Source organism: Nansenia antarctica, assembly GCF_963989245.1.
Source record: "Nansenia antarctica genome assembly, chromosome: 2".
NCBI lineage: Eukaryota > Metazoa > Chordata > Actinopteri > Argentiniformes > Microstomatidae > Nansenia > Nansenia antarctica.
Window position 1 is genome coordinate 69,893,912 of NC_137675.1, and position 12,976 is coordinate 69,906,887.

General features: G+C 47.6%; 1 protein-coding gene across 1 annotated transcript; it reads right to left on the bottom strand.

Annotated features, from left to right (window-relative positions):
- Positions 1-7,900: 7,900 nt before the first annotated feature.
- Positions 7,901-10,348, bottom strand: hsd17b1 (hydroxysteroid (17-beta) dehydrogenase 1; the record flags this gene model as incomplete). The annotated part of the gene is made up of 6 exons (XM_080524527.1): positions 7,901-8,170; positions 8,678-8,861; positions 8,970-9,063; positions 9,382-9,561; positions 9,710-9,871; positions 10,252-10,348. The coding sequence occupies 6 exons, from the start codon at positions 10,346-10,348 to the stop codon at positions 8,009-8,011; spliced, it is 879 nt and encodes a 292-aa protein (XP_080380653.1). The 3' UTR covers positions 7,901-8,008.
- Positions 10,349-12,976: the final 2,628 nt, after the last annotated feature.

Consider the following 12,976-nt stretch of genomic DNA (forward strand, 5'->3'; position numbering starts at 1 on the left):
GGTCAACCGAAAAGAAGCCAAGAAGAAGCACATGCAATGTGGCCACGGATGCGAGAGGATGAGCAGTGTGTGCAGGACCTGGTCGCATGCATGCATTAGTTTGACTCCTTCCCGTTCGACCCGGCCTCACCCACCCTCCGCACCCTACAGTCAGCCATGCCTGCCTCTGATGAGCTCATTGCAGACTTCAACTCAGCCCGTGCTGCAGGAGAGGAGAAGTTGACCAGCATTTTACGAGACAGAGTGTTCAGTAAGAATACCTCCCTCCGTGCATCCGTCCCATTGAGCAAACGCTTGACATTTGCCAAGGGGCCATGCACGAAGAAACCCGGAGAGGAACCCAAGGTTCTGCTGAGATGGAGCAGGATGCTCTCAAGGCAGTGATCGACCTGGTTGAGGTCAGTTAACTTGTGAATCTCCCAGAGTTGTTGGAACACTGTGTTGTCGAGGAGTGTATGGCCTTATTCAACTCCAATGGCACATACAGGAAGACGCAGAAGAGCAAGCTCATCCAGAAGCTCTCTCTCCAATCTGTAGTTCTGAAAGGACCTTACATCGCTCTCGTCGACATGGGCATGATTTGGAGGATCAGCAGAAGATCGACAGACACAAGATGACACAAGATGACACCCCATACAAGTGGTCGGACGACGTCCACAAGGTGTCATCCACCATCCTTGCCCGCCATGGTGATGCTGACCGTATCATCTGTGTGAATGACCCGTACGATGGAGCATACTCAACGAAAGATGACGAGCGAGACCTGCGGGTACAGGGTAAGGCACATGTCCCCAACACCTACATGAAATTGGGCGACCCCTTCCCCTCTGCCAGAGTGTTCAAAACGCTGCTGTGTAGCGTCAGCAACAAGGTGCGGCTGCAACAACTAATATGCAGCTACCTGACCGACCTTGCACAGACTGTAGATGCAGATATTGTTTACTCTGTTGGCTCTCATCGCACCAACTTGTCAACACAACAACCAATGCAGAACTATATCTTTGACCAGTCTGAGGCTGATACCATCCTCTTCTCTGCTTATGCAGTTCTGCGTGAGTCAGGCTACAGTGGCCCTGTTGTCATAGATGCAGCTGACACCGATGCCTATGTCGCAGCAGCGGCCATCTCACAGCAGTTGCCAGGTATGCTCTATATCAAGAGAAAGCAGGAGATAATTGTATGCCGTGGCCTAGTGACTGAGGAGATGGCAGGATTCTTAATAGGACTAGATGTTAAAATCCCTAAATAATTAGCACAACAATTGACTGAGTGGAGTTGGAGATGTCCTCTTGGGTGGAGTGGAATTTGGCAATGATCACGTGGTGCCACCAGTACGACACATCTTCAGTTGTGGTCCCCGACCTCATTGGGTGTTTCGGCCATTTATCACAAGACACCCTCTGCCGAGGTTGGCCCACCACAGGCTGATCAGGCCTGGGTGTGTGTCGCACGGTGGCACCACGTGGTCATTTGGGAGCCCATGTTGGGTCCCTACGTTTCAGCCACAGCCAGTGACTGCTCCGTTCTGCTGCAGTGGACAGTTCTTTAATTGCCTTCCGTTGGGCCTGTCCTCTGATCCCTACTGCCCTCAGGAGCCTTGTGGTGGAGCTGGCTACAAAGCCTCTGCAGCCCACCTCCACTGGCCACACCTTCACGTTCCAGCCCCGCCCCTCTGCTTCGACTGCTAAGTTGGCATACCGCAGCCTCTTCCGTTCGAATGCCTCATCGATGGCCTCCTCCCATGGGACCGTCAGTTCTACGATGAAGACACGCCGGCAGGACTTGGACCAGAGGACTAGGTCTGGGCGCAGGTTGGTCGCTGCAATTTCGGGTGGGAAGGTGAGCCTCTGGCTGAGGTCTACCCGCATTTCCCAATCCCGGGCTGCGTTCAGTGGGCCTGAGTCTGGAGGTGATGGCTTGGTCCGCTGTTTCTCCCCTTCCCGGATGAAGATTGTTTTCCGTGGAAAGGTAGTCTGGGCATTTAGAGGCATGGCGTTGGTGGTTACCCTCTTGTGCTCAAGTTCGGCAGCCAAGCACTTTAGCACTTGGTTGTGGCGCCAGGTGTATCTTCCTTGAGTTAGACTGGTCTTGCAACCCACCAAGATGTGTTTGAGGCTTGCTGGGGCTGCACACTGGGGACAGGCTGGGTCCTCTCCATACCAGAGATGTAGGTTGGTAGGAGAGGGCAGAACATCATATGTGGCTCTGATGATGAAACTTGGCCTATTAGACTCCATGCTCCACAGCTCGTTCCATGTGATTTTCCTCCTCTCCACGCTCTCCCACTTCATCCAGCGGCCTTGCTGGGCTTGGGAGACTGCCTTGGCGCACCTGGCTGCTTCCTCCTGGTGGCGCACCTCCTCAACCACCATCTTCCGCCGTTCGGTTGGAGTAGCCTTTTGCCATGTGGGTGTTGTTGTTTCCAAACCAAGGCCCCCTCTGCCATGTTGGACATGCCCCACTATATCCCGGTGTCTGAGGGCGGTCTTTGCCACCGCAACTGCTGCAGATGGCTTCCATTTCCTCCCCGTTGCTAGGATCGGAGCAGCACCTCTGACGAATGGATCCCGGGATTCTGTGAGAGTCATTTCCAGCCTTGATTTGGCACATTTGTACTCCTCCACCAGGCTTGAGATTGGTAGGGAGAGGGCTCCGTTGCCATACAGGCCTATGCTGCTAAGGCCTCTCGGCAGTCCAAGCCACTTCCTCACTTGTGCATTCACCAGTCTCTCCAGCCGGTTGGCATGGGATAGTGTGACTTCGTAGATGGAAATTGGCCACATGAGACGGGGCAGCAGCCCAAACTGAAAGCACCACAGCTTCAGCTTCCCAGGGAGAGCAGTGTTGTTGATCTGCTTGAGGCCACTGATTGTATCCTGCCTGAGTTGTTCCACCTGCTTCGAGTCTTTGAGTTCTGCGCTATACCAGCGGCCAAGGCTTTTGATAGGCTTCTCCAGAACTGTTGGTATTGGCTCGTTGTTGACGTGGAACCTCTCATTGGCGAGCTTGCCTTTGACAATGGAGATACTGCGGGACTTGCTGGGTTTAATCTCCATTCGTGCCCATTTGATGTTTCCCTGGAGTTTATCCAGCAGGCGTTTGGTGCATGCGTTTGTTGTTGTTATTGTCGTCATGTCATCCATGTACGCCCTGATTGGAGGAAGACGCAGCCAGCTCTTCAACCGTTCCCCTCCAACGACCCATCGGGATGCTCGAATAATGAGCTCCATTGCCATGGTAAACGCCAGTGGAGAGATGGTGCAGCCCGCCATTATGCCTATCTCGAGGTGCTGCCATGCAGTTGTACTGGCTTGTGCTGTAACACAAAACTGGAGGTCCTGAAAGTAGGCTTTGACCAGCCTTGTGATGCCCTCTGGGACTTGGAAGAAGTTGAACGCTGTCCACAAAATCTCATGAGGCACTGACCCGAAGGCATTGGCAAGATCTAAGAAAACCACATGCAGGTCTTTTTTCTCCTTCTTGGCCGTTTGTACCTGGTGCCAGATAACATTTGTGTGTTCCAGGCATCCTGAGAATCCACTTATCCCTGCCTTCTGCACTGAGGTGTCGACAAAGTTGTTCTTCTGCAAGAATACTGAGAGCCTCTGGGCCACAACACTGAAGAAAATCTTTCCTTCCACATTCAGTAGACTGATCTGGCGGAACTGGTCGATGGTTGAGGAATTCTTCTCTTTGGGAATCAGGATCCCTCCTGCCCTTCGCCATGCCTTTGGTATGATTCCCTTTTCCCATGCCACTTTCATTAGCTTCCAGAGGTATTTCAAGACGCCTGGACTGTTCTTATATAGCCTGTATGGAACGCCGTTGGGCCCAGGGGCTGAGGCTGTTCTTGCCCGTTTTACTGTGCTCTCAACTTCGCTCCATGTAGGGGGCCTTGTTTCCATCTGGTGCTCAGGTGGTTGGATTGGTGGCATGTCATCCGGAATGCTGGCTGGCACATGCCTCTGGTTGTCGGAGTAGGTCTTCCTCAGGTGCTCCTCTAGTTCCCTTATGGGTACTTTGAGGGTACCCGTTTTCTCCTTGACAGAGAGGTCTTTGACGAACTTGTAGGGATCTCTGTAGAAGGCAGTCCTCGTTCGCTCTTTCTTCTTGTGTTGCTTTCTCAAGCATTCTGCTCTTCGCAGTGTTGCAAGACGCTGCTTGATGTCGGCCTGTAGTGCCTCAAGTCCTTTCCTTTCCACTTCTGTGGCCTTCTTCCACTGTTTTCTCAGGCACCTTCTTTCTTTCACAAGTCTTTCAATCTCTTGTTGTCTCCTGGACTTGAGATGGGCTGATGGTTCCTTCTGTGTCCCATGGTTCTTACTTTTCACCCCAAATCTCTCTGCTCCATAGCTGTAAATGATCTCTCCAATCTTGTCCAGCTTTCTTTCCACGCCCCCTTTCAGACCTTCTAGAAGATGGACAAGGTCTGTGTCAGTGTTTTCCCACTCCTTTTTCTGGCAGGCTTTAGGCCACAAGATTTGAGGCTTCCGTCCATTCAACTTCCTCTCTACTGCTGTCTGTGGCTGGATAGGCTCTGGACTCATGTCCGTTGATGGATCTGTGCTTGGTTGAGCTTCGTCTGGGGTTCTGATACCCTGTGGACTGTGGTGAATATCCTGCCACTGGGCTTCACTCGACTGATTTGCCCTACCTCTGAGGAAGTAGTGGTCAATGCGAGGCACCTCGCTAAGCTCTCTTAGGCACTTTATCCTGCCCTGGTGGATCTTGAGACCCTTCTCTGATGTTATCTTTTTCCAGCCACAGATGCAGCTTTGTAGCTTGTGTCCTGCCAGTGTTGTTACTCCGTCAACTACCGTGCTGATCATTTGATTCGTTGTCATTTCCGTTCCAGGGTCTGTTACCGTGTGATCCGCCGTTGAGTCATCTTCCGCCCCCGCTCTCGCAGACTCTAGGGGTGTTTTTCCTTTTGAACTTTTCGTAGCCATAGTTGGGTGGAACCAAGTCACTGTGTAGTGAAAGGCTCCTGCCAACACGGGTAGCTAACCCATGCCAGCCCCGTTGGGGTCTGTTCCCTCCTGTCAGCTGTCTCTTCAAGCCGTCACCAGGTCTTTCCCAGGTTGTCAGCTGCCCTTTCGCAGCGGTCACTGGTTTTGACACCAGACATCAGGATTCTTAATAGGACTAGATGTTAAAATCCCTAAATAATCCCTAAATACAGACTGTATTGTGCAGCTACATTGTATTACAGGCTGTGATGCCAACTCAGGCTTCTATGGAACAAGGAAATTGTCGGTGTATGACAAGGTGGCTAAGAGCCCTGTGGCAAGACGGCAACTCTCACGGTGTGGAGATAGCCTTCACCTTGAGGAGGAGGTGGTAGAGGAGCTCTTCCAGTTCACACGACATCTATGGCCACAAAAAGAGCAGCACCATGGCTGAGGCCCGTGCCGAGAAGTGGAAGAGAATGAAAAACAACTCTTGGACTTCATCCGTCTCCCTCCAGATGCAGAACGCCAACACTGTCTCCGTGCCAACTACTTGGCATATCTAGTGCGCCACCCCTCCCTGAAGCACCACCCTTCTCCCCTCGGACATGGCTGGAAGCTGGTGGGTGGTCACTGTCGTCCTGTCCGCCACACACAACCTGCTCTCCCAATGAATCTACCTGCACCAGGGCCAGCTGAAGACAGCTGAAGACAAGATGAGAGTGAGGAGGGAGATGAGGAGGAGGGAGAGGAGGATTCAGAATCTAGTAAGGCAGAATGTTCTGATTCAGAGTGATCACATATGTTTAAAGTGGTTCAATTGTTCTGTTTTAACTATTCAAGTTACAGCTATTAAAGAGCTTATTTTTAAGTATAATTACGTCTCTTGTTATACGTTCATAATAGTTGATACCCTGGTGGCAACTAACGGGCATCCAATTTAACAAACAAATTAATCAAGCCTTTGACTCTAATATGTCAACAAGACGAAACAAGAATTTTTAACCTGGCTTTATCCAATGTTCAGATTTAAGTTCTTGAATGTTATGCAAATTACCACATATTTAATTAGGTAACACCTCATTTGCATATTTAAACATACAATTTCAGAAAACTTGTAATACAAAAAATAATTGTCTTAATGTAAGTGATTAACTGGGGAAGTTTCATAGTGATAGCTATTAGTTAATTTTTTTACCCTATTCACCTGCCTTAAAGGTTACAGGTATTTTGGATTTGGCCCTCTGGCAAAAAAAACCGGGATTTTTGGGAGGGACCTGGAGGCTAAATGTTTCATAAAAGGTCCCTAGAAGTCAAATAAATCATCAAAACATGTTAGCCAGAGAGTGGTCACGGAATTTTGGTTTTGGACCCTACTAATTATGTGAGGATTGCTATAAAGACCATTCATTCATTCATTCATTCATATTATGAAAATTATTCCTGATTATTTCAGGGATGTTGATGAGAAATACTGTCTCATTATAGCTTGAATGGCGTCTCTCCAAAATGGTTGCTATAGCTGCAGCAGTAGTTTGGGTTTGAGTCACAGCATGAACCTTATCCTGAACAGACCAGAATGTCCCTCCTCAAGAAATGAAGAAGTAAAAAGTGTGTGTGTGTGTGTGTGTGTGTGTGTGTGTTTGTGTGTGCACGTGCATGAGTGCATATGCGTGTGTGTGTGTGTTTGCATGTGTGTGTGGATTCAGGTAGGGTATTTACAGAAAAGTACTGTGTGAGTGAGGAGAGTCCACATCCAAACAGGACGTTCTTATTTAGACACTTTTGTCAACCTAGGTATGATAGATCAATCATGATTAATTATCAGAAAGAACATTAGCTCCATTATGTGTGTGTGTGTGTGTGTGTGTGTGTGTGTGTGTCTGTGTGTTCTACCAAGTTATAGTTGCTTTGTGACAAAGTTTGAGGATAGCAAGACTACTAAATATTCTGTCTGGGAATTTCTGTAATTGTCAAGTAAACAGGTCCCAAAGCTCAAAAATCACATGAGTGAGAAAGTCTGTACAGAGTTCATTGTCAGAGTGGGCGAAAACATTGCACTTTTCCTTTTTTTGTGTCTCCCTGTCCGTCTGCTTCTCTCAATGAACACATGAACCGTGTTGATATAGTCTGCTTGTCTATCTGATTACGGACCTTGGTTAACGTTATCTCAAGGCCTAGCTCTTTGTAGCATACTCTAACTAAGCATAGCCATGGGTTCGGTGGACTGTATACAGTCACTAGGGAAGATTAAATCAAATCCTCCTTTCCAAGACATAATAAATCAACACATACACACACCTAAACCCCAAAACCACCCAATGTTGTTAGATATTCAGTAAAATAAATTGTTGTGTGGAATAAACTGCTGATGAACAGAACATTCAATCCCTGCCAACCCCTTGAGAACATTCTCACACTCATGAAACCCTCAGTGCCCCGGGTTCAGCTGGACAAAGGCTTGTGGGAGGGAAAAATGCATAGTAGTCTTCTTCTTCCGCCTAAATCCACCAAGCAGTAAATGAAAACAACTACACATTTTATGTGTTCTTTTACTTCAAGAATAAAATATGAAGAGAAGAAAAAGAAGAAGAAGAAGAGTAGCATATAAATACATTTATCAGGCAGGTTTTTCATGGAAATGCATTCATTTGCTGTTGGCAGAAGAAGATTTTTCCAGGCTCTCTTACTAGGGGTTGAAATATAAAGCAAAGCTGAAATATAAAGCATGTGAAATAGGAACTGTGTCTATGTGGCTAGTTTAAACAATGTGCTTGCTTGGGGATACAATTACATTACATTTACATTTACATTTTTGGCATTTAGCAGATGCCTTATTCCAAAGCGACATACAATCAATACATTTGACTAAGTAAGTGAATCATCAATCAACCAGTCGTAGCAGGAAAAGTAATCTACCTCAGGCCAGCAGCCATTGGCAATCGTGCCAGAAGAAGAACGTTTTATTTTATTTTATATAGTAGACACTGGATAAACAATGGAACACACACGTGTACATAAAGGAAGTGGATACAGTGCATTCTATGGTTTTATGGTGATTATTGTTCCTCTGTGCTGTTGGCTGAGAAAATGAGCTTGCTTATAGCTCTGATGTACTGAGACCCATCTGGCGCTGTGTTCCTTAGGCTGGTGAGGGGCATGATGGCACTGGAGTAGTATCTGAACGCAGGGCTCTGTGATTGGATGGCATCCAGAAACACCTTATAGACAGACAGAGAGGTACATCTGGCACATCCATTCAACTGCATTATTAATGCTTACATACTCTATAAAAAACAATACATGCTTGCTTGCGGAGGTAGAAATCGGTGGACGGGCTCAGTGTAAGGTATGGAATAGAGTTTCGTTGTTTGGTACCTGTACTATATCAATGACAATAAAGACCATTCATTCATTCATTCATTCATTCATTCAGAGTGAGGAATGATATAGAGAATGAGACCATTGTAATGCATTTCATACCATGCATTACAAAGAGCCTGTCCTCCGATTTCTACTTCCATCAGCCTCCCCTGTCACTATGCACGTAGTAGAGTACAACAAAGTAACAGGACAAAGGAACAGGAAGTGCAGAGTGCCCCACAGGACAAGACAAGTACATACCGGTACTATGATTGGTAGCACCCCCAGTGGTTATTCTGCAGCACATGCAGACACACACACACACACACACACACACACACACACACACACACACCCTGCTGTACCTTTACAATATCCTCTGTATCCTGTGCTGCACTCTGGAACACCTGCCTACAATGCTGTAGATACTGGTCATAGAGGCTGCGTGTGTGGGCGTCGACCTGCTGAAGGGAAGTGTCGCCCGGCTCTGCCCTCTGTAGGTTGTCAAGGAAGGCTGTGTTGACAGCGCTACACTCGATAACACTCACACTGAAAGATGAGGCATGGAGTCAACACACAGCTACAAACACAGATATATGACGACACACAAATGCTCCTACCATAAACACATGATGATAAATTAGACCTCTAACTCACTGGATGTTGAAGTGCTGCAGGAGAATGGCCAGACTCTCACAAGCGCCCTCTACTGCAAACTTGCTGGCACAGTACACATCATTAAATGGGAAACCTATAGAAAAAAAATACAGACAAATGATGATTATGATAACAGCTACTGTACACATCCATTACTTTATTCATTCATCGTATCCATATCTACTCACTTTTGATTAATTCTGCTAACATTACAAAACAGTTCAGGTTGGGTGTTGTATGCACTGCTCCTGTCAACCCCTGTCACATTTGTTGTATGTCAGATAGATGTGTGTTTTGTTTTCTGACAAGGCAAGGTGTGCAGTCATGTATGTTTGTACCATTCACTAAGTGTACAATAAAGAGGTGTTCAAAAACTCAAACCCCTGTCACCCGCAGCCCTGCTCAGTCTCACCCTGGAGCCCTCCAATGCTGCCTGTGACCAGGATGCGGCCCTGCCGCTGGGCTTTCATCCCTGGTAAGAAGGCCTGGATGGTGCTGATTGTACCCAGGAGGTTCACCTCCAGGATCTGCCTCATGGTGTCCAGGGACTGGACCTCTAGCGGCCCCAACAACCCCATACCAGCGTTACATACTAAGTATAGGACCATAATACACAGATACACACCCACACAGAGGTCAGGGCATATACTGTATACATGCACACACGCACACATGCACGCATGCACGCACACAAACAGGATAACTATAACTCTCTACTATAACTCTCTCTGACAGCTTACCCAGGATGTCCACCCTCTTCTCCTTGACCCTGTCCCTGGCATGCATTATGGACAGCTGATCCGTCACATCCATTTGAAGGATGTCCATGGTGTCCTTGTGCAGGCCTTTCACACACTCCAGCAGGCGCTCCTTCTTGGCCAGGTTCCGCATGGTGGCGTAGACTATAAACAAAGCACATAACAGGGATCAAATGCATGTTTAATACAGCCAGGGATTTAACCATTTCAAATATGAAACAAAAAGAGAAGAAATACGACAATTTGGTTTAACAAAACTGTGCTTTCAAAGTTTTGGGCATTTTCTTCAGGCATTTTCATGCAGATTTTGATGCAGATCATCCAAAATACATGTTGTATTTTCACACAAGAGAAAAACACAACACACATTTCTTAAATGTGCCTGCTAATCTACTGCTTTCATTCAAATCAAACATCCAAAATATATAAATCTACACTCAAAATAGATTCTCCTACTGTACACACTATAAAACAGAAAACTACACACATAAATAATTTTATAAGATGGAGTAAGATCTGGTTACCTTTGTAGGTTTTGGCAGGATCTGAGGCCAGTCGGACAGCCAGGCTGAGGCCTATCCCTGAGGAGCAGCCTGTGATCAGCACCACTGTCTGTTCCATAGGGCCACTAGACTTCACCACACTGGGTCTGGTACTGGAGGGATGGGTGCAGACGAGGAGATGTCTGGAGCTGCTCAGGAGGGGATGGCAAGAGAGGAAATGGCATGGGAAGACATCCCACTTGTGCTGTTATATCTCAAATTCATGTTTTTACTGTCTCCACTATCACAAGGTCACCTGAATGTAAACATTTTCATTTCCCAGATAATAGTGGGTAGTAGTCCTCTAGGCCAGGTGTTCCCACAAGGTCTGTGTAACATGGCCATAACCCCACCCACAGGCCCTCTCCCGTCTAAATGCCATATTCAACCTGCTTAGGATTTGTCCTTGGAGTCTCTGCCATGAGTCTTTATGGAGGAGCAGTGACAGTGTCTCCCAAACCTTGGTATAATGCACTAGATAACAATAAAGGTTCCAACAAGTTAATTTTCTGTTTTACCAGGAGATGGCAGCATCTCTATCATCGTCGTCCAGTACACACAGGAGCCTATGGCCTAGATACAAGTGGACCTGGTTTCAATCCCATTCCCTACCTCATATTCTCCTAATTCACAGTGGACCACTGCAGCTAAGACAATATAGCTGAAAACAGCCAGTGTTCAGCCCTACAAAGTGTTGTCACTGCAATTTAGAGAATGTGTAGGCCGGGAGAATAATAACTAACTAACTGACAAACTAACTAACTAATAGATACATAGAGGGAAACATCTGGACATAACACAGGGCTATGTAACTTATCTGTAGCCTTTGACAGAGCAAATCCTGTAATTCGGGACCTACCGGTTGAAGAATCAGGTCAGTTGTGTTATGTATCTTCAGAAATTTAACGGCTATTGGGGTCATGTTGTGATGATTAGATGGAGTGGCCCAGTGTCTGTAAAACACCCTACTTATTTGATAGGCCCATAAATGCAGCTGCCCCTTGGCCTTGAGGAAAACACAAAAACACTGCTGACAAACGTAATGTATTTTGCGCCCAGATAATCACATTGTATTAGGCCTATTCATTTCCAATTGGAGTCGAATGCATCGGTCACTGGGAACATGCGTACGGTCAGTTATTAAATTGTGAGAATTATTACTGGGCTGAGCGCCACTGTCAGATGACAAATATTAAACAAATAAATAAACCAATGACTCAATCAGTCACGCATATATAGGTGTTATGAAGGCCCACCATTTAGAGCCAGTTAGTTTCCCCAAATCAGCCCTATTTTGCCCCTGTTATTTCCTTTATTATTTTCCATACTATTCATGTACGTTTCTCATGAAGGTGTATGTATTGTTATTGTAATTGTATAAGTTCTGTCTTAGATTTGTTTAGTATTGTGCAAGCGCCGGATTAGTGGGCGTGGTTTTGATTGGCGTACGTGACCGGATGTATGATTGGCGTACGTGACCGGATGTATGTTCGGTTGGTGTATATATAGCGACGGAAGTGGTCTGTGGTCGGAGAGTGACGAGAGTGAAGAAGAAGCAGAAGGAACCGAATGTGAGACAAAGATGGTGGATCAGTAAACGCACACGGTGCTGAGACCGAAGACAACACGAGTCATTTAGAGACCTGCCTTTAACATTGACTGTTCGTAGTGAATCACGGGCTACCCGCAGCACCGCGGGAGTTCGGAGTTCGTTGAGTTAGCAGCGCTAGCCCAGTTTAGCTGTGTCCCCGTTAGCCAGCCTTGCTAGCCGCCGGCTGCTAACGTTGGCGCATAGCGAGACCCAAGCTGGACAGAGCCGTCGCCTCCACGAGTGGATTGCGACCGGCCGCCGACACCACCGGAGCTGACCGTGGACCACCGGACCTGAACCCTTCACACCTCGTCGTTGACTACGAAGAAGCCCCTTTCCCTTCGAGTTGCAACGTCACCCCCCCCTTTGTCTGCTGCCTTCCTCGACGCACATGCGAGCTCCAACCAGGCCTCAACGCGCTCCTTTCAGTCCGGGACTCTAAGCCTTTTTCAGGCCAGGTACTGCGTGTGAGTGAGTGATTGAGTGTGTGTGTGGCCGGCGGGGAGGGAGTATATACGGGGATGTATATATCATTTGTATAAATAAATGTGTTTGTTCATATTTGCTACATTGCTGTGTGTTTAGTTGTCTGTTAGCTAATGTTAATGCTAATGCTAGTAATGCTAGTCTAAAGGGTTGCTGGCGCCCCCCTGCCTCTATCCTCCTACACTGCCGATTTAGCTCCGAGTTAGTTAGATAACCAGCCCTTCCTAAATTCTACAGTCCTTTAGCTACTCCCTGGTTACAATTGGTCCTTCGAGCCGGATAGGTTGTGTAGTGATAGCATGGCTGAGCGCAGCCAACCAGACAAGACAGTTACCCCCCCTTCTCCGCCCCCTGAGCCAGAGCCACGACCACAGAGAGTCCCGCGATTGCCTCCGAGGTTACAAGAGTATGAGCTTGAGCTCGAAAGCTCACTGAGTGGTAGTGAGGAGCGCACTCCACGGGATACAGTGGTCGGAGAGGCCGAGGTGTCCGCCGGCGCGCGGGTGGCTAGCACCGAGACAGCCATCAAAGAGCACCAGCCTGAGGATGAGATGGCAGAACAGCAGGGTTTTGCCGTAGAAACGGAAGAACAGGAAGGAGAGGCCCGGTCTGACAGCGCCTGCGGGCGGA